Consider the following 24,586-nt stretch of genomic DNA (forward strand, 5'->3'; position numbering starts at 1 on the left):
CTGTTGAAGCCGCCGTACTGCTCAGGGTTTGTCTGAGCGGGTCATCCAGACAATGGCAACGGCTAAGCCTACCTCATTCCAGATTTACCACAACACTAGGAAAGTCTTTTTTTCTGCTGGTGTGAAGTAATAGACCGTTCCAACCAATGCAGTTCTATCTCTGGATTACTAGCCTTCCTTCAGGACTGTCTAAATATGAGCGTGCCCTAAATATCAAGTCCCCACCCTATTGGTTCTCTTCCAATGCCCCCTAGCAGCAGAATCGGCCGTGCATCCTGTGGTGCCACCCTACTGCCAACTGATGACTCCCTGGGATCTTAGTCTGGTCTTTGAGGCTATGCAGTGTCCACCCATTTAAGCCACTCGACAGCATTTCCCTTAGTTTTCGGTTTTGTAAAGTGGCTTTTCTGGTGGTCATCATCTCCATTGTGCGTGTATCCGAGTTGGCGGCCTTATCTTGCGAGTCTACATTCTTGGTTATACACCAAGACGAGGTGGTGCTCTGCCCAGTACCTTCCTTTTTCCCGAAAGTGGTGTCCGCTTTTCACCTTAATGAGAACATGGTCCTGCCCTCTTTGTGTCCATGTCCTGTGCATCTTAGGGAAAGCTCTTATCATAAGTTGGACTTGGTTCGTGCATTTATCTGAGATAGACCTCTTGGTTCTATCGGTCTGACCCTCTTAAAAAAAATAAATTAAAAAGAGGGTCAAACCGACAGGCCTGGTGACCTCCAAGACTACCATATCCTGATGGATTCGTTCAGCTATTGTCTAGGCATACAGGTCTAAGGGCAAAAAGACAACTTTCTGAGTAATGGCCCATTCCCACTAGAGCGGTAGATGCTTCGTGGGTGGTTCAGAACAGAGCTACGGATCTGCAGGGGTTTGAGGCCGCTACATGGTCCTCCATTTTTTTAAAATCTTTTTTTTTTTATGACCTTTTACAGGGTGCGTACTTTTTGCATCCTTTTTGAAGCCGCTTTAGGTGGCAGGGTTCTGCAGGTGGCCGTACGTGGAATGCACTCGTTATCTATTATTTGCCTACCCCTGGGGACTGCTATGGAACATCCCACAGTCATATCTGTGTCCCCTAATGTCATGAATCTATTTTCCTTACCACAAAATTCTCTTCTGGTTTTGTTCATTGGGAACCGCAGCACCCACTCAAGTCACTCTTTTGGTAGTATGGCTCTTTTCTCCTCCGTCAGTCTTTTTCCTCTTTCTTTTTGTTGAATTGTATCTAGATTAACTTTTTACTGCTCTTTCTGTTTTTTCTTTTTTTTTTGGGAAATGTTTAGCTCCACCCCTGCAGAAAGGCTACAGCTGGTAGGAGGCGCTAACACTTTTTACTCAGGGTCCTTGTGGCAGCAGCTATACCCATATCATATTTGTTATCCAATTTTTCTGGTCCAAAATTTGATTTATATTTAGGATTTAGTAGGTTTGTGTTTTTTTTTGTTTTTTTTTTGCCTTTTACACAAACCAAATCATAATTTTTACTTTATTACACCTCAGCATTTCATTCTCTTTTCAAATCTTTATTTTTTTTTCCCCTCAGATTTTCTGATGCATTAAATCAGTATATTAAGTCAAAGACCATGGTGAATCATAAGATGGTTCCTGGCGTTTTAACTTGGCCAACCACGTCTGTTGTCATCGAAGAAACTAGGCCCGAGAAATTACAGGTGAGTATCCAGTTTAGGTAAATTTACTTTTACAATTCCATTTTAGGATATACTTGCCCATTAATCCGCTTCAGCACAAAGTTAGGGACCACCAATAAATGACTTTATTGACTTGCTCTTGGAATTCTCTAGCCCTGCCTTACCCAAAATAATTTTTTACGAAATTCTATTTTAACTATACAATGATCGCTCCGTAATGGACAATGGTTTTTGGGCAACCTCCTGTGGAAATGATAAGGAGATTGGCTTCACTGACCGCCTCTTACCTGGTGTTCTTTATTTCTTTAGGTACTCCTAGATAATTGTATAGAGGAGTGCAAGTTTCCACCAAAACCAGACGCTATTTGCCGCTATGAGCAGTGTTTGGGCCTGCCTAAATCTCAGATTTATTTTTCAGACCCTGATTTTAAGGTATGTGTTTTTTTTTGTTTTTTTTTGGATAATACCAATAAACTTGTTTAGATGTTTGTTCAGGCAATCTTTGTTACATATCTTTATGTCCATGCAGGGCTTTATACGTATGGTGTGCTGCCAATTCTGTAGAGTTGAATTTCATGTTTGCTGTTGGAAAAAAGTGAAGGCCGCAGTGAGTCCTGATAAAAATGATAAGGTACAGTAGGTTCTCCTTCGCCGGAAGTGTATGGAGTCATTGTGAATTGGGGATATTTGCAAAATATTTAACGCGGTTATGTTGTCTGTTTTGCACACAGGATTTCCTAAAATATGTATGTCTCACCCCAGACTGCAAAGGATTAATTTCTCATATAGTAATCTTTGACTCTATGGCCCAAGTGAAATGCGAGGTACGTTTTGAAATACATTGGTGCTCAGATTGTATTATTGTAAACATTGGAAATCTATAGAATTGTTTGCAGTAAAAGATTTAAAACTTTTTTTTTTTAAAGGAAATAAAAATTATTTTTAGTGTCATTTTTTTTTTGCCTTTCGTGTGTGTTTGGCTTTAAAAATAATAGATAATTGGCAACCTGTTTCTAAATGAATAAAGACGTTATCTCTCTAAAAAGACCATGGAAGGATATACCTTTAGTCTGGCATTCTGTAGTTTGGCAATTGTCTCCGTCTCGGAATTGCTCGTTGATTTGGAAACTCAGCAAATCCTATTGGGGCCTCGACACAAATTTTTATAATTTACCTGCCATTGATATTTCTTAATTCCATCTATTATGTTTGGATTCGTTACCCATCAAGGTTCCAGTTTCCCAGGAATTCTTGTGATATTCAGAAGTGTAATAGGAAGATCAAATCGGCTTTAAAGGTGTTTTCTCACAGAACACATGTATCCCCTATCCACAGCATAGGGGATACTTGTGTGGTCGCCGGGGTCCGACCGTTTGGACCCCCAGCAATGAGGCGAATGGAGGACCGAAAGTCCCCCTGAAGTGCTCCATGAGAGTGGAGTGATGGCGTGCGTGCTTGTCCAGCGCTCCATTCATTTCTATGGGACTTCCGGGACCACTTTCTGTCATCTCCATAGAAATGAATGGAGCGCTGATCGAGCATGCACACCATCACTCCATTCTCATGGAGCACTTTGGGGGACTTTCAGTCCCTCGTTCTCATTGTTGGGGGTCCCAGCGGTCGGACCCCCATTGATCACACATGTATCCCCTATCCTGTGGATAGGGAATACTCGTTTGTGGGGAAAACCCCTTTTAGTCTGATTTCTGAGTTTTTTTTTTTTCTTTTTGTCTTGTGTAAAGTTTGAAGATAAAAGCTTAAAGAGAAAAGAACCACAGAAGACGACAACAAAACATAAAATCACCAGGTAACTTTGTGTGTTGCAGTATTTTTCTCATTTGAAGCATTGCTGTATACAATGCTGATATATAAAGGTTTTCCCTTGTGCCTTGGATAGAATGCTTTTAGTTTTGCACATACGGTTTAGCCCTTAAATTTCCATTTGTAAACTGAGAATAATTTACCTAGCGTTGGATAATATACAAATTAATTGAATCAGCAGTGTTCTTTAACCCTTTCAGGACCAGACAAGTTTTCGTTTTCATGCTTTTTGTTTTTTCTTCCCGCCTTCAAAAGATCATAACTCTCTTACTTTTTAGTTGACACAGCCATATAACGGCTTAATTTTTTACGGGTCAATCTCGCGGCGCGGGTGACCGGCCCGAAGTGGAGGGGGCAGTAAAAAACCCTCAGATGCTGGTGGTCACATCTGACACGGCATCTGAGGGGGTTAAAGAGAAGGTGTCACGAAAACATTTTTTTTTATATATAATATTGCTTTTAGTATGTTATTAAAATACATTTTATTTATTTGTGTACTTGTGTTGTACTTTTTACTTTTTTCTTACTTTTACTTCTCTATGGGGGCTGCCATTTTTATTTTCATCTCTATGTGGCGATTAACGACACATACAGAGATGGAATACGGCACATATATCCCCATAGAGAATGAAAACGGGAGCCGTTCCATTCACTATAGCGTACGCCGTCTATGTGGACCGGAAGCCATGGCCGGACAGTAAGATGACTACTTCCGGTCGCGGCTTCCGGCCATATATTCAAGGCAGCGAAGACGCAAGGTATAGGAGCGGAGGCGGCAGGAGCAGGTAAGATATGTTTGTGTATGTGATGTGTGTGTATGTTCCTGTTATACTGTGTGATTACCACTGTATCTAATCCTCCTACACTGTGCATTCGCTCAGAAAATGGCGGCACACAGTGTAGGAGGATTAGAAGATTCAACCACCTCCTTCTCCTGGCATTAGCCAGGATAAGGGAGGGGGGATTGTGTGAGGACACTAGAGCGAGTCTGTCTACCCCAAATTTGCAGCATAAAGCAATGAGGTTGCTTTACCACATTGACCATGCTACAATTTTGGGAATCGTCTAGTGACCAGCACATGGAAATGTTATAAATTAGAATCTAATTTATAATAATTCCTGTCTTGTGAAAATATTAAAACCATGTGTAATCACTTATATACTAACTGTTTAACTGAAAAAAAAAATTCTAGCGACACATTCCCTTTAAATGCTTACATTCAGAATTTTTTTTTGATCGCTAGCATTGCCGCTGGGTCCCTGCTGTGTAACACAGTAGAGACCTGGCGGCTATGGCGCCTGATCTGCTTCTGAGCGGGCCCCATGTTATACCCTTTCCCGAATTAAATCTACAGACTAGTGACAGGAATTGGTTAATAGGAATGGCAAGCCATTTTTTTTTATTTTGTGCCCAAATTGCCAAATTAGAAATAATCTCTAGGAAACTTTCGAGTGCGAAGGTACATATATATGAAAGCAAAGGCCGGGACCCCCCATAAATACTGCCTGCCACAGCAACCCCATAAGTTTGGTACTGGGGCTTTTAAGACAGCACCGTCCTTATAAATATATATACAAATCCCAATGATGACAACTAATACTGTATGGTGGACAGACTGAGACTAGGACTTTGTGTGGAATAACGAGACAAATAACCGTTGGCCGGACGTATCATTATATTGCATAACTTTCCACAGTCCTATAATTAATAGTAATTTTTTTGTTTTTACTCAATATTCAAGCAACAAAACCATTAAAATGAAGTATGAAAATAAGACTGAGCGCAAAAAAGCTATAGAGGAAGAGTCCGTAGGAATTTCTGATGAGGATATAAAGCTGCCGCCGGAAGCAATCCTATCTGAAGCTGTTGGTAAGTTGAAGTCCTGACCTCATTCTGCTCTCCTATTCCCATTGTGATACACAGAAATAAAAAGATGATCTATATTTCACCTTTCAGTGACTAACGGCTACCGTGTTAAATGGGATCCTTTGTTGGCACAAGTATTAAAGAAGGAGGGGCTGATAAAACGTGGATGTCCGGTTTGCTTTCCGAGTTTTTGGGACTCTGTATGTGTATGGAGGATTATAAGTCAGGAGAAGCTGGACGAACTGGACAGGAGTGCACAGCCGAGCAGTAAAATGAAGAGGTTTCTAACCTATCTGTACAATTTAAATGATCGAGTGAAGACCAGAATATTTCTTTATTTGCTGCTGTTGCAGGATGAACATATAACAGTTAGTCTGCACGACTGGCTTCTTATAGTAAATGATAAAGGTATTTTATTCAGACTTTCATATTTGTTTGATAACTTGTCTTACACACAACCTGTATCTAAACTTGTTCCTGCTTGCCGCCGCCGCCTCTGAAACACCCAAATTGACTAGAGGTCTCGTTTTTTATCAAAGCAATTCAATGAAAATTTCTTACGCCCGGTTCACGTAGTGCGGTATTGGCCCAGGACTTCATGGGGATATTAAGCATTACCATAATCGTTCTGCGAATATTGGAGGTCACAGCAAATAGCATTTGCACATGATGTTTTACGCACCCGTCATTTTCAATTGGAGACCTCCCAACAATGTGATGATTAAAGGGTAACTAAGCGTTCAACAAACTTCTGATATGCCATAGTGACAGGTCATAAGTTTTGATTGGTGGGCGTCCGATCACGGAGACCCCCATCAATCGCTAAAATGAAGCGCTGAGCCGCTTTGTTTCTGTTCGGCTTTTCTCGTTTAGCGGTGTACGGGCTCATAGACTTTCTGTTGAGCCCGTGCACCGCTACATCAGCTTTCCGAAATATGCCGATCAGAAACTAAGCTCAGCGCTGGCACACGCGCTTCTGCCGCTTCGTTTTAGCGATTGGTGGGGGTCTCGGTGCTCGGGCCACCGCTGATCAAAACTTATGACATGTCAGAAGTTGGTTTAAACGTTTAGTTACCCTTTAAGATGCGTAATATCGCCATGGTGCCCTAGCCTTCCTGTTCTCGACTGCACCACTATTCCTGTTGGCCTCCTATTACCTAGAACTACTGATGGTTTTAGGGTCCTTTTATGGGCCATAAAAACGATCGCCGGTCAGCGAGACCGCTCGTTCATCTGTGCTCCTTTCACAAGGAGTAATGATTGGTTATGTATGGGGACAAACAAGTGTTACTATGATCGCTCGTCCCCATTCATTTCCATCATGTCAGCGGCGCATCTCCCTGTTTACACAGGGCGACGTGCTGCCGACAACGATAATGTTTTGTGCTGCTTAAACGATACGATCAGTCGGTCATCGGCTGATCGCTGCCCTGTTTACACAGGGCAATGACCGGAAACGAGCCTTCATATAAATATTTGTTTGCCCAATAGTTGCCCCGTGTAAAAGGGCCTTTAGGCTATTTTTATGTACTTGCCAGTTTTTTGTTATTTTTGGCACTTTTTTTTTTAAATAGTTTATAATAATTGCAATATAAAAAATGGTGGGAAAAAAATACGGCAAAAGCCGCAACAAAATTTCCACGTAAAAATACAGCCCGAGTCAGATGTTGAACATGTAAATCTGTTACTTTTTATTTTAAAGGTTTGGAAGCTGCTGTAGAAGTTCGAGAGCGTAATAGAGAACGTCTGAAAAACATTAAGCCAGAGAATGTAGTAAATTTGTGGAATGACACCTATGGGAAGAACATAAACTATATGATGGACTGTTCCTCAAACAATCTGTTTGACTCCCTAACTAGTATGGCTATGGAAGGGTTCCGGTGTTTCTTATGGCTTCTTGAAGAAAACAAGCCTATCGCATCAGAGTATGGCCTTGATAAAGAATTAGATAAATATTTTCAAGAGATGGGTGAGCAACAATCCGCCTTATTGTCTATATATGAACCGGTCATGAAGAATGGACATTGTCCTGATCTTATTAATGTGATGCTGGTTTTCTGCACAACATCTAAAAACAGAACACCAGTGCACTTTATTTTTTGCCCGCAGTAAGTAATCTGCAATAAGAACGGGTGTTCAGAAAGGACCAGATTGGGAGAGTGGGCAATAAGAGGAGAGAGAACTATATTGTGATAGTTTGGACATTTACGGACGCAGCGATATCAGTTATGTTAACTTTTTAATTTTTTTTTTTAACATTGCTTTAGGGGAAAAATGTGAAATTTTTTTTTTATTTTTTTTTTTAACTTTTAATACTTTTTTATTTTTTGTTCCAAAAAAAACCAAACACTTTATTGAACTTTTTTTTTACTTTTTTTTTTTTTATTAGTCCCCTTAGGAGACTTGAAGCGCTGTGGATCGCTTGCATGATATTCCGCAATGCTAATGTACTACAGTATATCGTGATTCTGACCGTCTCCTTTGAAGCCCTGAGGCAGAGCTTGAAGGGAGTATGAAGATGGCAGACCTTGGGGGGCCTTTGTTAGGCCCCCCAGATTACTATAACAACCGATGTAACCGGCCGATCGTGCCGCAGGGGGACGCCATGGCTCGTTTGAGGCCCCCACCCCCATTCTAACACTTTAAATGCCTCAATTGTGATTGCCCACGGCATTTAAGGTATTAAACGAGCGGAATCAAAGTGATCTTTGCAGTGAGGTGTCGGCTGTGTATGCAGTGCGCTTAGCCCATGAGAGCGCTCCATACTTCCCTTTAACCTTTATCACGTACAGTTACGTGATAATGTGTTATGGGGTTAATTTAATAAAGCATTACACAATGCCCATTGAAATGAGTGGACTGTCTAAGTCATGGACGAGGCGATTCCTCCCGCGTTAGAGCCGCCACACTTCATAGCGGAGCTCTGGTTTGGGTAATAGAGGGGAGTACAGAGCAAGGGCCCTTCCCCCTCTGACCTTCGTTTTCCCTAATGTGCCACTTGGATAGGGGATGCTTTTAATTGGACAACTCTTTAAAGTGTTGTTTGTTTCCACATTAGATTGTATACCATAATACTTCTAATATATTTTGATTTAATTAGTACACCTACTCCCAAATAACAAGGGTTTAATGGTTTTTCTTACAGATATACCACGTGATCAAGCACCAAAGCAATCCTTTGAAAATTACAATGTAAGTTGATCACTAGTTCGTGTTATTGACCAATTTCATTGTCACTGAAGATTAATTGAATTTAATGGGAAGCCTGTGCTGAGATCAGTAGATTGCCACGTGTCCGTTTTCTAAAACCCCTGAAGATCTGGTACCATCGATGCTTTGGCTCGCCATACTCTTCTCCCACAACCGCCAATACGGTTTAGATCTAATATTACAGGCTGGCCTTTGAAATTAAGCATCTGTGCATTTGAACCCGGCCTCAGTGGGGAAAGTCGAGCTCGTGCTATAATAGGATTATGATGTTTTACTGCCCTCTCTGCGTTTTTGGTTTTGCATGGCATATCTGATTTAGAAATTTACCAAATTTCATCTCCTTCTCTTTCCAATAGAATAAATGTATGAATCTTAAAACTAAGCACAAAAAAAAGAAACGGAATCAACCAGTAAAGGTAATTTTTTATTTTTTTTCCTCAGTAGTTGCCTTATGTAAGTATTGGGGTTAATGATATTTTACATTGTTTTTTGGGTTGTGCTAGTAAAGCTAGCCTCGTAGAAAGTCGCTCAGCCCAAAAATTTATAAACTATTGTAGAGACAGACTCCAAATTCTTCATAGTTGGTATAGGAAATCTGTAAAATGTCTGGCACATAATTTGCAACAATAAGCCCCCACCTAGACTAAAGCTTGCCGTACGCATTGGACAACTCGGCTGAACCCACCAATTTTAGGCCTCGTGCACACGAGTGTGATATACGGACCGCATTTCCCAGACCGAACACCGTTCAGGGAGCCGGACACCTAGCATCATAGTTCTATATGACGCTAGGTGTCACTGACTTCCTGCGGGAATGTTGTCCCGTACTGAAACCGGTCTTCAGTAAGGGACCGTAGTCCCACAGGGAGGCAGCGACTCAGTGTTATACATAACCATGATGTTAGCCCGGCTCCCTGAACGGTGTTCGGTCCCGTAAGTGTGGCCGACGCGTGGTCCGTATAGAACACACCGAACACGCTCGTGTGTGAGGCCTTAGCGGTATTCGGCCGATTAGTGTGTGTGGAAGTCCTCCCGACTCTCCCACTTTATCAGATGTTGAAGTGGGAAAAAAAGGTTGGGCATGTTGGATTTCAATCATTTATTCCCATCTCTTCATTGAAAAAAACCCAGAAATAATTGTGAGAAATACTGTTTTTACTACTCGTGTGTCTGGCCAGCTTACACGCTTGATCACTTTATTTGGTATTTTCTCTGATCGTATGCAGCCCGCTGTGCCATTGTACGTCACCAAAAATAGTTTTTTTTCAATATATTCTGTAAAAAAAAAAATAATAATTTGTGCTTCAATGTAAGGCTTGCCAAACATATTCGATGTATGTCAGTCAAACCCGCCCCCCCCCCCCCCCCCCGACTACAGATGACGTGGGAGAGGAGCGTCAAGCATGTTGAAGTTCAACTTATCCGATACTCTAGTTCGTAGATAAGCCGCTGCCAGAGGAGTCTGGCATAGTTTATCTCCCATTTGAAAACTCATGCATACGTTTGTATTGGGGAGTCGGCCGCGATCGCTATTGGCCAAACAATGACTTGGCCGACAGCTATCTAAAGCTTCGTTCACATCTACGTCAGGGTCTTGTTCTGACGTTCCACCGGAGCTCCCCGTCAGAACAGAACCCTGACTGACACAAACGGAAACTATTGCAGCGGTGACTGATTTCAATGGTGACGGATCCGGTGCAAATGGCTTCCGTTTGTCACCATTGTGTAAGGGTTCTATCGTTTTTACGGAATCAATATCGTAGTCTACTGCGCTGTTCATTCAATCAAAATGACGGAACCCTTACACAACGGTGACAAGCGGAAACCATTTGCACTGGATCCGTCACTATTGAAATCAATGTTCAAGGTTCCGTTCTGATGGAAATCTCCGACAGAATGCCAGAACAGAACCCTGACGCAGATGGGAACGAAGCCTAAACTGTGGCCCAGCTGCAGATCGAGCCTAACCGAATTATTATCACACTTGTGGTCTCCGCTTCTATGTGTTAACAACTTCTCGTTTTAAAAAGATCACACTGATGTTCCATACTAAATACATTTAACTTTTATTAAATTTAGTTTTTGTCTTCTTTTCAGCCAACTTACAAGCTGTCAGGAGCAGTCAGTACTAGATCACAGGATGAGGATATTTTTACAGAGGAAAATACCTTGTAAGTCTTTTCACCTCAATGCATTAATGTATCTGAGTCTTGATTTTCTGCAGCACTAGATCAGTCCTGGATAGGATGCTATGGAAAATCAGCGATAGAAACCAGGTTTTGCTTTCTGCATTTAAAAGCTAGGTACTTTTACCTGTTACCATATACATGGAGCTGGAGTCTGTCACTGACCACAACCAGCTCCATCTCTTCCTACATAGGCCCTCAGACAGCTACTGCCTGACACATCGCACAGCGGCTCTCCTATAATGCCGACAGACTGCTTGTATGCAGCTACTTTCCTGCAGAGGGTGCCTCGCGGGAGGTGAGTGCATGGAGGGGGAGGAATTGCTGGAGGCCTTGATATGCCTATTAGGAGGGTTATATGAGCGTAAACCTTGCTGTGGCTGCTGGGAGGAGAAGTGATGTGGGAAACTTGCTGTGATTACTGGGAGGGGGTTCTGACCATGGGAATTTTCCTGCCAAATAAAAGTTACAATAGCATAAGTCACAACATTGGACAAAAAGAAAAAAATGTTTCCGCAGGTCTAAATTTTTCCAACCATATAAGCAGATTTCTATCTATTGGAAATGGTTTTGTCATCATTAAATGACTGATAATTTTTTTGTTTTCTTGGTTTGTTTCTTAGATTGGCTAGGTTTTCTGTCTTCCTCTGGTCACCCTTTACTAATTCTCACAGCTGCATTTGTTTCTCCGTCTTGCTTTCAGAAGTCTTTTGGACCCCAATGAACCCTTTTTGGTTCCAGAGTCCTTGCGTAGTGACGTCGATGAGTTTGAAGCCCTCTATGGCCTGGGTTTATTTACACACAGTTACCCGGAGCTGGTGGCTGATTCCATGGAGCCCATCAGGGAAACCCTATATGAGTAAGTATATTCCACGGCCATATACAGCTGGGCGTCCTAACGGCGGCGATCAGGGGAAGCTCTTATCTTAGCAGTTTAACCTGTTAAATACCATGGTCAATTAAAAGTTCTAGTACTGGAATGACAACTGGTAAAAGTGAAAAATATTTCAATCTTGTCCCCGAAAACCCAAACATATCCTGACCACTATTATACCCGTATCTAATATTGTTTTAACCAACACAACCTATAGCTTAAATTCCAAAAGCCGAAGACAAACCTGGTACGTTTGCAAATATTTCAGCACTTTCCCAAAATGTTTAACATTTTTCCCTACAAGGTAAATATGCAAATGTATATGTACGCACCCCGAAATGAGTATTAAAAGTGTCAAACATTATTATTCTCCTGAATTGCCTTTTTAGCTTGGTCTTTAAGGGCTTTATCTAGGGGATATATAACTTTTTAGGATTTAATTCAGTTTTTTAATTTACAAAGTTGTTTAAATGCTGACCGGACATAGAGAGAGACTGGGAGTCGGGCTTCCCCCGCCCGCACAGTGATTGACAGCTCTCCTTATATACAAACTACTACAGGATTAGCTGTCAATCACTGTGTGTGAGCGAGGGAATCGGGACTAAGGCTTCATGCACACGACCGTGTTTGGTCTGTGATATACGGACTGTATGTCGGACACATTTCCTGGACCCGAACACCGTTCAGGGAGCCGGAGTCCCTGCGGAAATACTGTCCCATGCTGAAGACATGATTACAGTATTTCCGCGGAGAGGCAGGGACTCCTTGAATCATAAATAACTATAATGCTCTGAACTGTATGGTCTGGGAAATGTCGCCGACATACGGTCCGTATATCACGGACCAAACACGGTTGAGCGTATGATGCCAAAGGGTATGTGCACACACACTAATTACGGACGTAATTCGGGCGTTTTTGCCCCGAATTACGTCCGAAAAAAGCGCCTCGATAGCGTTGACAAACATCTGCCCATTGGAAGCAATGGGCAGACGTTTGTCTGTTCACACGTATATTTACACGCCGCTGTCAAATGACGGCGCGTAAATAGACGCCCGCGTCAAAGAAGTGACCTGTCACCTCTTGGGGCGTAATTGGAGCCGTTATTCATTGACTCCAATGATTAGCAGCGCCATTTACGTCCGTAACTGATGCGGCGTTCAAGCGCCTGCACATGCCGGTACGGCTGAAATTACGGGGATGTTTCCTCCTGAAAACATCCCCGTAATTTCAGCCGTTACGGACGCTGTCGTGTGAACATACCCTTATAGGTTCACTTGTAAGCAGAGGAGGCCGGACAGATTCCCTTTTTGAAAAGGTGTTCTCTGTTCACGTGCAATTAACCAATCATAGAGAATTGCTAAATTCATTCTCTTACTTCTAGGTACTTCTCTCAGATTTTAGATGAATATGGTCCTTTGAAAGCTGAGGATGAGCGATTGATAGGAGAATATAAAGATTTCCCAGAAGAAACCCACAGAATGGTGGAAGCGGCCGGCGGTATTAGGAATTTTCTGTTGCAGTCCTACAACTTTACCATTGTGGAAGACATGATTGCACTAACTGCCGACTATCGTAGTCGATTTACGGAGCCGATATATCCGCTGAATCCCGCCGCAGTGGAGTTCCAGCCTTCTGTTACCAGCCCTATATTTAATGTAGACCCATATGGTGCTATCAGCCACGAGGCTCATATGTCTGATGACTCCGGTGCCACTGACTGCAACGAGCTTCCCCCCTTTCATAGTGACTTGGACCTAAATTTTCGGAAATTTGCGGCACCGTTTAGCATCCTTGATTTTAAGACTTTACCTGGTTCAGCGTTTGACCCGATTGACTCTTTTGAACATCCTGTCCTCGATGATGATTTGGATGATGTACGCAGCTCAACAAGCAATGTATCTGGTTCATCTAGTATAGATGATAGTGATGATTTACATCCTGAACCAAATGCTCCTTTAAGGCAAGACAAATCATGCGCGGAAGGAACAGTCCAGAGCAATTCTATATTCTCATCAAAGAATGAAATGCGGCCTAAAAATATTTCAACTGCTATAGTATCGGTGCAGGTAAGACTATTGTATCAATCGCCTATTTACCAATTCGCATATTTGCACGTTTCATAAAGGGGATGTCCAGGCACTGACAATTGATGACCTATCTACAGGATTAGGTGATCATTATATGATCGGTGGGGGTCGACACCTGGACCCCGCACCGATCAGCTAATCCGTCTGCTTCCAGGCGCTGGATGTCCATGCCGGAAGCAGACGGTTCCGGTCACGGAATAGCGGCCGAGCTGCAGTTTTACAGCACGACCGCTATGCAGTAGTCAGAGCCATCCGCTTCTGGCTCGGACTACTACATACCCTTCATGACTTTCGGCAGTTGATCGGCGCGGGCACCGATCGTATACTTATGACCTGTGCTGTGAATAGGTCATCAGTTGTCCGTTTGTGAATGACCCCTTTAAGTAATCATGTTTTCTTGCACTGTATGTACACTATATTGAATGTGTGGTCTTGAGAAACACATGCTGTTTGTGGATTTGATGGCATTATAACATTAAAAGGGACCTTTTTTATTTTTTATTTATTTTTTCCTTTCTAATCTCCGACAACCCCATAAAATGATATCCTTGTTTAACTTACAAAATGTTCTTGAATTTTCCAGGTGAACATAGAATATTCTCATCATGAAGTTAATACTGAGCCCTTCCAACCCTTCGAGACACAGCAGGTAACTTCCATTTATAACATGACCGCTGGTTGGCAGACAGGACAGACTGATCATTGTGCTGCAGCTAATATATATATATGCTCCTGAGAGCCGTTGCAGTAGTTTTTGCCAAACAGCTGATGCCCCCCCTATGCGCTAAACAAAACGACATATGTGAACGGAGTCTTAACTGAATGCGAGGGGTCACATGATCTGTGGGGGGGGGGGGGGGATCACAGGACGCCATGTTTAGTGTTACACAGTTAGCTCATTACACGTAGCTGATTCATTGGCTACACCGTTCTACTGTGACAAGGCCTGCTGATGGAGCAGACAACGTCTGTATAGTGTACTTCTGGTTTTGAGATCATTCAAATATTCGGGAACTATTTACATAACTCCACAACTAAATTTAATAACTAAATGTAAGTCCTTCGTGTGGCCCCGAGTTCCATTACGCAAGCCGTAGAGTTCTCTTCGCACTTATCTGTAGTCTACAAATTGGAGCCAGACAGACTGTTGTAAAACAAGTTGATTTTTTAATGGTAAAAGCGATCTGTACAGCTGTCATGTTTGTAAAGAGACTGGGCTGTTAATGATTAACTGGCCGGGATGACAGAACGGCCACATTACAGATACTGTAAAACGTACTAGCCTTACTTACTGGACTATGAACCAGCAAACTAGACACTATATCTGGACAGAGAAGAACCAAGCGTCTGAATAACATCAGAGGTCTGTGATGTGGGTCCAGTCCCCGAGCCTTGGTTAGAAACCCTAGAGAAACTATAAAGTTCCTGTGTACTTTTGAAAGATTACTCAACCTAAATGTTTAGTTCTAGATAGATCTAGTCTGGTTGAGGCTTCTTTTTCTGATACAGCGCTCCCTTCCTCTCTCCACGTAGCCATAGTGTTAAATGATAAAATTCTGGCTGCCTCCAGCCACCACCAGGGGGAGCTCACTGAAGATGGCTTTATTATTGAGTTTAAAGGGATTTTCCACGTTCTGACAACTGATGACCTATCCACCGGATTGTTTCTGCTATGATCAGTGCGTGTCTGACACCCGGACCTCGCACTGATCCGCCACTCCGGCTGCCTCTTTGTACTTGACGATATCGCTGGAAGCAGTTGGCTCTGATCAAAGAATAGCGGCCCAGCAGCAGTACCGCAGCTCGACTCCTGTTCAAGTCCGTAGGAGCAGAGCTGCAGTTCTACTGACTGGCCCATATGCAGTGGTCGGAGCCATCTGCTTCCGACTTCAACTACAGCATACCCTGTATAACATCCGGTGCACGGTGGCAGCCGGAGTGGCGGATCGGTGCGGGGTCCAGGTGGCGGACACGCACCGATCATAAACTGATGACCTATCCGGAGGATAGGTCATTTAGTTGTCAAAGTGCAAAACCCCTTTTAATGGAAGCTGTATAAATCCGTATTTAGTAAGCTCCCCCTAGTGGTGGATTCAGGTAGACAGAATTTTATCATTTAACACTGGCTGTGTGAAGGAAAGCAGTGGATTTGGAGCTTTGTATCAGTAAAAAGGAGCTCTGATCACAATATATATTATGATATAGATTAGCACAGAATGTTGGACCTATTAAGATAACAATTTCTATATAAAATTAAAAATGCACCTTTTATTTCAGGGGGATTTTCTGCGTATGGAAAAAGAACATGTGGTCCTGAGAGATCAGTTGCAGGAGGCAACAGACAAATACGAAAACTTGCAAAGTCGCTACCAGGAAGAAATAGCAGCTCTGGAGGAGCAGATCAGAAGCACCGTGGAAAGGAGTCAGGTATTGAGACACTTGATTTCATTGTAGTAACTTGTGACTCATTCTTTAAAGAAGTTGTCCGAAAGTATAAGAAAAGCAACTAGTTGCAGGAAATGTGAATAAATAACAAACCAAACATTACGCTCCTTAAATCCCTCGCCAATTCAGCTCCGGTGTTCCTCGTCGGTCCTTGTTTACATTTCCTGCAGCAATGACGTACCGTTCATTCAAATGACCACTGCAACGAATCCCTGGCCTCAGCAGTGATAGCATGTACAGCACACGCGGCCAGTGATTGGCTGCAGCGGTCATGGGAACAACCAGCACATCACTGCAGGACAAGTAAACCATGACTGGCAGGAACCAGCGGAGCATCGGAGGGGGGTTAAAAAGGCGAGTTATGTTTTGGTTTGTTTTATCGCGTTTCCTGCAGCTAGTTTCTTATACTTTTCGAGAACCCCTCGAAACGTGTTCATAAGTTGGTTAATATACGCAAAAAAAATACAGACACTCTTTTTCTGTGCAGCATTTGTTGCTGCCCCTGCTTCATGGCAATTTTGGGGCAGCCTGCTGTACCACTTTTTACTCTAAGAATAGACATTTTGGTGACCCAGCCCTGAAAATACAATGTGGTGCAGAGGAAGCCACATTACATACTAAATAGGATTTCCACCTAAAGGTCGCTGCGAGATTGTCATTTTTCTAGTTGGCGGCAGTAGCTTTTTTTTTTTATACAATGTAACAGGAAGCGCAGCCATATTGGTTGTCACTTTTGAATTCACTTCCCAAACTAATAACAAACTCCTTTTATCTGTGTTGTATCAATAACGACGTGATAGTTTAGCAGCACTTGTTAAAAAGCTATGCGGAAATCCTCTTTTGAGAGGGTGATACGTCAACAGCCCCATTCAGTGGAAAAGAGCGGACTATACCTTGGAGAGGAGTTTCTTCTGGATTCCTGTGATGATTGTATTAGCAGCCGCATTCACTTCTTCTGATGGGTGTGTACACATTGATTTAAAGGGGTTGTCTGTCATGGACAACCCTTTTATAATTAGAAGCCGTCCAACCTGTCACTGACCACATAATTCAGTACATAACAGATGAGTCATGGTTTTCTTTTATTTTCCTTGCCTCTATATTTTATTTACTACAGATGTATATAATTTTTTTCATTTGCAGATTGCAAAGACAGAACTAGTTTGGTTTCAGCAAGAGTATGAAAATGAGACCAAAAAATGGCTGCAGGGGAGGAAAGAAAATCAGGACAAGTTGAAAGCTCTCAGGAATAACATTAAAACGGTCACAGAAACGAATGATAGGTGAGTCATTCACTAGATCGGCTTCATAGTAACTTGGTTTTTGTACTACTTCTAAAATCCATCCTTACCCCATGTATTCATTTTTGGACACCGCACCATGGGTATAGGCCCTTGCTACTAGGAGGCTAACACTAGGTAGAAATAAGCCGTAGGCTTTGCCCAGGCAGGCCGGACCCTTCACAGAAACAGACTCTTTGGTTGGTACAGAAGCAGCAAAGAAGAATAACACAACGTATCCATGGTCCCGGGAGAGAAACCCAAAACAACCAGAACCAAAGTCCCAGACCCAGAAAACAAGAGGGTAAGCTCAGCATGGACCAATAGGTTTCTATAACCTGCACATCAGGAATCACAAAAAAAAAAAGAATCCGAGCATCTAACCAACTCTATATGAAATGCAGAGACGACTTCTGTGAGAGAAGATGGGAAGGAAGGGAGACTTAGGAGAACAATGGGAGAGCGAGGTTTCGCAATGGCTTGAAGGAAACGTGCTTAGCACCTAACACTGGGTTATGGTCCCAGGGTTCAGTAGCCCTCGGAAAAGGTATATGGAGTTAGGCGGCACGGATATCCATAGAGGAAAGGTCCTCGCCCTGTGCTAGCGAGGCGACCTCTGACCTCAAGAACTCCATCCTGGACCGTCCAACGCACACAAAGTAATTGAACTTTTTTAGGTCCAAGACGGGTCCGACTGTCCTGTCCTTTATAGGTATTGAAGTGATTCATATAGAATTGTGGAACGGGAACAATGACTTCCTGAGAGAAAATAGTTTTTTCGTTTTTTTTCTAGAATATCTGGCAACCGATGTAGTTTAGATAAAAAGAAACTACCTGGGGAAGAGTCTGGAATTCCATCTCGTACATTGTCGCCACCACTTCTCTGACCCATGCGTCGTCCACTTGTGCTAGCCATGTCGCCTGATAGGAAGCAGTCATCCCACCCCACGCGAAGTGGAGAGGGAGACACATTCAGGCTTAGGAAGGGGGTTTCTGTCGACGCCCAAGATTTAAGACCAGTTGAGCGTTGGATAGTGTCCAAAATTGGGCAGGAAAATGTTCATACTCGCCCACTGAAGTCTTCAGTTGCATTCAAGATCACCTCTTTAGTAACCGCTCACATATAGCGGGGTATGTGGAAGCAGAGAACAGGTTGTGACCTGCGGTGAGGAAAGCGCGGAGGAGGATTGCCTGGTTTCCCAGCACCCGCAGTGGTTGACTAGGCCATCGGTCAGGCCAACAACCACCCAGCAGCTAAAATGGAAAGAAAACTAAAAGTGCATCAGACTTTAATATTTTGTCTGCTTCCTACGAACGCTAGGCTAAAACTGAATAACCAAGGTCCATGGGAGGGGATACAGCCTGCCTGGGCGGTGCCCATATTACTTCATCCTCCTAGTGGCAGGGGCCTACACCTATGGTGCTGTCACCCCCCCCCCCCCCCCCCCCCAACCCATTGTATTAATGAGAAACCTCTTTTAGAGGGTGTTGGTACTTCAGTTTCTGTGGCAGAGCGTTAGAAAAGGGCTGATTCATAAATGGTTGAACTTGAAGCAGCGGGAGGAGGCTTAACCGGTCCAGCAAGATTTATGCTTCCCCTTTCTGTCATGGGTTCCAGTATTTGACGACATGAGTATTGTATCCTGTAGCACTATTCTTGCCGTCAAAAATACTGAAACCTAATGGATTTCATGATAGGTCAATGGGATCAGTCAGGGTTTCTTGGGATCCGTTCAAAAACTGATAAGTCATAGGTTATTTTTTTTATTTTTTTCGTCTTTATTTTACTTAGGACTCATGCACACGACCGTAAAAACACCCGTTATTGCGGGTCGTTATTACGACCCGCAATAACGGGCTCATAGGCTTCTGTTAGCCACGGGTACCTTCCCGTTTGCTCACGGGAAGGTACCCGTGCCGTTAAAAAAGATAGAACATGCCCTATTTCATGCCGTAATAACGGCACGGGCATCCCATAGAAGTCTATGGGGCTCCCGTAATCATGGGTGGCTGCGTGTGTTCACCCGTGATTACGGGAGCGTTGCGAGGTGAGGCTACCCGGTCTGCAGGCCACAGCCCAGTGGCGTAACTACCGCCGGGACTACAATGAAAACTATGGCAGAGCGGGGAGGTATCTCCCCGCTCTGCCATAAACAAAAGACATGTATCCCCTATCCTGTAAAAAATAAAAATAAAAGACGTTCATACTTACCGACAACTTCCTGCTTCTCCAGTCCGGTCTCCCGCCCGTTGCCTTGGTGACGCGTCCCTCTCGACATCCGGGCCGACGTCCTGGATGACGTTTCAGGCCATGTGACTGCTGCAGCCAATCACAGGTCAATCACAGGCTGCAGCGGTCACATGGACTGCCGCGTCATCCAGGGATGTCGGGCTGGATGTGAAGAGAGGGACGCGTCACCAAGACAACGGCCGGGTAAGTATGAATTTCTTTAACTTTTATTACAGAAAAGGCTGTCCCTTCTCTCTATCCTGCACTGATAGAGAGAAGGGGCTGCCGATTAGTGCAGTGCTATTTTGCTGCCAAAAACGTGCTCGTAAATACGGGTGGAATACGTGTGACACCGGACCCATATTTACGAGCACGGGTTCGTAAATACTGGTGCAAAACGGGTGGAATACGTGTGACACCGGACCCGTATTTACGCCAGTATTTACGGGTGTGAAAAAATACGGTCGTGTGCATGAGGCCTTACACTGCAAGATCTGTACTGAGTTGGTGCAGATTTTGTCCCGTTCACACTATCGTTGTACGAAGGATCCCATGACACTGATGGACCCCATTTTCTTGGGGCCAAATATACCGGAAAGCTTGCCGGAACCCCTGAGGTTTACATATCAAATGTGACTGTTTCTTTTTGCATGGGAGTGAAAGGGGATGGAGATTTCTTATGTGTGAGACACCTGCCCAGGCTAAACATCACTTATTAGTTTGGTTGGTTTCTAATTTTATCCTGGTGTTAACATTTTCTTTTATCTTTACTAAATTACTACAGATATTTAAAAAGTATAGAAGAGAAGAAAAAAAAGTATAAGGTCTACATAGAAGATTTTGCAAAGATACAGTAAGTATATCGTGTTACTCATCATTTACACAATGCTGCCCCTAGTGGAAACCCCAAGAATTAGCCATGATATCACGTAAAGTTCATGTTTTGGTTACTGCATCATAATAGCATTGACGTTGTGAGTATGAGATGGTTTCTGTTTAAAAATAATCTGTATTAAATGACTTCTCTCTTGGACGTTCACAGTTTGAGGGTTCTAACGTTTATTTTAGATTCCAGGCCCAGGAAATGGGTAGATCTCCAGAAAAGACCTGGCTGATTTTTGCAATCACCTTGGCTAATCCAATTTATGTTTTTGTTTCGCGCAGGTGCAGTAAATTTGAGAATGAAAAAGCAAAGTTGGAAAAACATATTACTAAGCGTGAGGCGGAAAGGGAAGAAGCTGCGCATAGAGCGGCTGTGGCAGAGGTAAGGATCGTTGTACACCGGGTTGTGTGTGGCCGAGATTGGGGGACAGATCTCACTCCTATGAACCTCAGGATAAAAGATCAATTATTTTGGCCTCTGTTTTACTGCTCTTTATAAAAAATAAAAAAAATGATATATTTATTTACACAATTGTCATTGCAAATTCCATCTCCATTTTAAAAAAAAAACCTTTTTTTTTTTTTTTTTTTTTTTAACATGCGTTTCTTATTTATATGGAGCTTTGTGTAATATTATATTCTTGTTTCTGTAGGTTATTCTATTGGAAAATCAAAAACAGGCCGAAATATTAAAACACCAAACAAAAGCCTCTAATGCAGAACAGAGCATCAAAATGTTAAGACCAGTGGCCAACGGGTACGTGTCCGGCTTTAGTTCTGTTTTGTTTTTTTATTTTCCCTTGGGTTGAAAGGGATGTCCGATTTTTGTCAGGGATTATAGACCGGGGCACCAATTTAAAGCTGTATTCACACACGCCGCACTTCCTGCATGTTTCTTTTTGCTGCAGCGTGGCTAGATTTTTGCTGCAATAAAGCGCAATGTGTGAATGCGCCTTAAAGAAGTCTGCAATTTTCTCTAATATCGCTTAGTTTTGTCTCATCGCCAGTGGCTCCGGTATGTAAATAAACAAATGGATTTTCCGCGCTGTAATAATAATCTATGTAATTCTTGCCAATGTTGGTGACCACAATCTTCTACCAGTGTGATGGATATAAAGTGATATTTTCTATTTACAGTAATCCAGAAACTTTACAGCAGATTAGCAGTATGGAGTCTTATCTGTCAAGGCTGAGAATTGATTTGGACACAATGCAGGTTGGTTCATTTGTAATGGTTATAAAATAGTTTTGTATCATTGTCAGATTCATAAAACCTCTTCCCAAAATGTGCAATCCCTGGGTAGAAATCTAAAGCTGCTAATAACTTGTTTCTATATCATCCTAGTCCCAGTTTGATGTAAAGATTAACACTCTGAAAATCCGTGCTAAGCTGAGTCCTACCGATGTGACGAGTATCCTGAACCTGCCAGCAACCCATGTAAGTGTAAGCACAGATTATAGAAGACTACTGATAAACGTGTGCGTGTTCCCGAACCCCATGTTTCTATTTCCTTCCTTTGTGTAAATATGGGGTAACTATCGTTTAAAAAAAAAACAAACCAAAAAACATAAACTAATTCTGGCTTTTCATAGTGACGTGTCAGAAATTGGGGAAAGACCCACTAAACCCTATTCTAGTATACTTTTCACAATTCATGCCGGTCACCAGATTCCCATGCCATTTCATGGAGTCATGGTCACGTGGCACTGCTGCTGGATAACACAATATTGCACATGAATGACAACAAGAAGTGGCTGGCACAGACTCTCGGGATGTTGATGGAATGACTTTTTTTAATGTCGCTGCAGAATCTACTTTTTCTATTAACTTTGGACGTTCTCTGCATTTGTCTATGCGTTCCAAATTAATTAATGCTCTCACTGGTGGATTTCAGAGAGGACGGCCGGAGAGAGAGACCATGTCATGCAGTGTCGGTGTTCAAAAACCGTCTCTGCCCCTGGGTGGGGCAAATGCCTCTTTATTTGTAAGGAAATGAGTAGTTGTTACCATCAGAATTGCAAACTTTTACATTCTACATATGGTAACCTACAGAATCCCAAGCTCATCTTCGTATGTATCATTAGCCATAAGAAGTACAAGGTCATAAAGTTTGGTCACGTTGCCTTTGTAACAGCTGAATGCAAAGTCATAAACCAGAAGTCTTAGAATAGAATACCTATCCCCCCCTCTGTCGGCTGTTTTACCGGTTCACCTGTCCGTCCATGTTGAGCAATTTAGGTTCACCCATATAAAGATATTAAAATATCTTTGGCAATTCCCTTCTTTTGAACATAAATTTGCTTATCCATGTATTCGATTACTCATTAAATGGCTACGTTCTGATCAGCTCCCCTGAATCAGGGCATCTCGTGTGCCACTCACCATTGGATGGGCACCCAGTATACGTGTCTAGTAATAGGTCATTGTACAGCGTTACATACTGTACACACCTGAAGATTTAGGGAATTACAGGTTTCACAATTTGGGCAATTCCATCCATCTTTTTGTTGTGCTACGACTTGACAGATAACTATCAGGTGTGGAAGCATTCAGTGTCCCGTAAACAGGGGACTCTGAATGTTTCCTCCCTCCTCGGTTCTTAGGGTGGTGGGGGGTCTGAACCACATGCCCTTTTATATCCTGCGCTGTTTTCTTAACTGCTGATACTTTTGCAATCAAACATGTAACAAGTTTAACCATAATATATCTCTATCTAAGTAGCTGATTGTATCCTGGCTAAGGTATATACTCCTGGTCTCCTGGGGGGCAACCACTTCTATACTTTATACCCACATACATGACGTACATGCTGGGTGGAAGCACATCCCTGGAGTGATTAAACACCTGCAGTCCAGGAGAACAAGATCATGTCCCGTCCGGTGGCCTTCATCGATGCCACCCCTTTGATCAGTTAGATGACCTCGTTGATCTTTCTAGGCCCTGCGTCATCCATTATCTAGCTGTCTCGGAGCACTCGGGTGCCAGTTGCTCTTATCCCCACACAAGTTACAGATTTCGTGTCTTTTCCCCTCAAAGAATCAAACTAAATGTCATTTTTATTGACCTGACTTATGTTTGCACATCACACGGTGTCATTGGGGTAACATCTAATCATGGACGGCGGTATTCCCGGCCTGAGATCTATTTTCCACAGCGCTTCCCTCTTTGAATATCTTACACGGTTAAACAGTCAGGGAACCAATGCCCCAACGCTGCTATTACAAGACACAACTCAAGAAGAGTTAAGGTTATGCGCTAGAGAAAAGAGATGGGACGGCAAGACCAAGGCAATAACCTCATCTATCCTCAGATCTGGCATCGTTTTTGAAGAAAGAGGGTAATGGAGACATATCCAACAGTCCAGCAATTTAGTCAATACTGATATCACTTGGTGTTTGATAAACTTGTTCTTAACCTCTTCTTCCAGCTCATCGTTTAGACCATAGGTAGAGTAGAGATGGTCAGCCGGAGCTTGAAGCGACCCACAGTTCAGCATCGTGATTAAGGACCTGTCAGCAGTGACCCGCGTGTATCCATGTTGTCTCTTCTTCCAATCTAACGGATGTGGAAGTTGTGAGCTGGACTCGGTGTGGACGTCACATTGCAGCTGTGGTGCTTTACGGTGTCTCCTTTCACTTAGGATCTGGAATGGAATCTTAAACATATTTATACATCCGCGTGAGCTGTTTCTTCAGAGCTCCCACATAACGGGTGAGGTCAGGGGGCAATGGGCAGGCGCTCAGTCCAGGGTTTATAGGTTTCAGCCGTGACCTTCTGGATTTTTAACTTCAAAGTCCCATTCAACCTTTCTACCTTCCCACTGCTCTGGGGATACGGGGTGTGAAAAGCTGCTGTATACCCAGGACCTGCAGGATGTCTTGGAGTTCCTCTCCAGTAAAGGGAGTTCCTCTATCACTTTCTATTGTCTCAGGGACCCCATATCTACATACCACTTCTGAGAGCCATCTTTTGCTGCGGCCCACGTTACTGGCCACGCCTCAGGTCACCCGGAGAACAGATCTACACAGACCGCTACATG

General features: G+C 43.0%; 1 protein-coding gene across 3 annotated transcripts in view; it reads left to right on the top strand.

Annotated features, from left to right (window-relative positions):
• TTC3 (tetratricopeptide repeat domain 3) overlaps positions 1-24,586 on the top strand; it is an 86,527-nt gene that overhangs the window by 53,141 nt on the left and 8,800 nt on the right. For all 3 annotated transcript variants that reach the window (XM_075854601.1, XM_075854602.1, XM_075854603.1), the window contains 21 exons: positions 1,558-1,684; positions 1,973-2,095; positions 2,193-2,294; positions 2,395-2,487; positions 3,406-3,470; positions 5,227-5,354; positions 5,442-5,759; positions 7,054-7,320; positions 8,497-8,543; positions 8,918-8,977; positions 10,659-10,732; positions 11,451-11,606; positions 13,004-13,688; positions 14,293-14,358; positions 15,987-16,136; positions 17,298-17,437; positions 20,449-20,517; positions 20,829-20,928; positions 21,200-21,303; positions 21,684-21,762; positions 21,892-21,984. In XM_075854601.1, coding sequence (XP_075710716.1) covers positions 1,558-1,684; positions 1,973-2,095; positions 2,193-2,294; positions 2,395-2,487; positions 3,406-3,470; positions 5,227-5,354; positions 5,442-5,759; positions 7,054-7,320; positions 8,497-8,543; positions 8,918-8,977; positions 10,659-10,732; positions 11,451-11,606; positions 13,004-13,688; positions 14,293-14,358; positions 15,987-16,136; positions 17,298-17,437; positions 20,449-20,517; positions 20,829-20,928; positions 21,200-21,303; positions 21,684-21,762; positions 21,892-21,984 — 3,046 coding nt within the window. The remainder of the gene's footprint in view (positions 1-1,557; positions 1,685-1,972; positions 2,096-2,192; positions 2,295-2,394; positions 2,488-3,405; positions 3,471-5,226; positions 5,355-5,441; positions 5,760-7,053; positions 7,321-8,496; positions 8,544-8,917; positions 8,978-10,658; positions 10,733-11,450; positions 11,607-13,003; positions 13,689-14,292; positions 14,359-15,986; positions 16,137-17,297; positions 17,438-20,448; positions 20,518-20,828; positions 20,929-21,199; positions 21,304-21,683; positions 21,763-21,891; positions 21,985-24,586) is intronic.

The sequence above is a fragment of the Rhinoderma darwinii genome, chromosome 2 (assembly GCF_050947455.1).
Source record: "Rhinoderma darwinii isolate aRhiDar2 chromosome 2, aRhiDar2.hap1, whole genome shotgun sequence".
Lineage (NCBI taxonomy): Eukaryota > Metazoa > Chordata > Amphibia > Anura > Rhinodermatidae > Rhinoderma > Rhinoderma darwinii.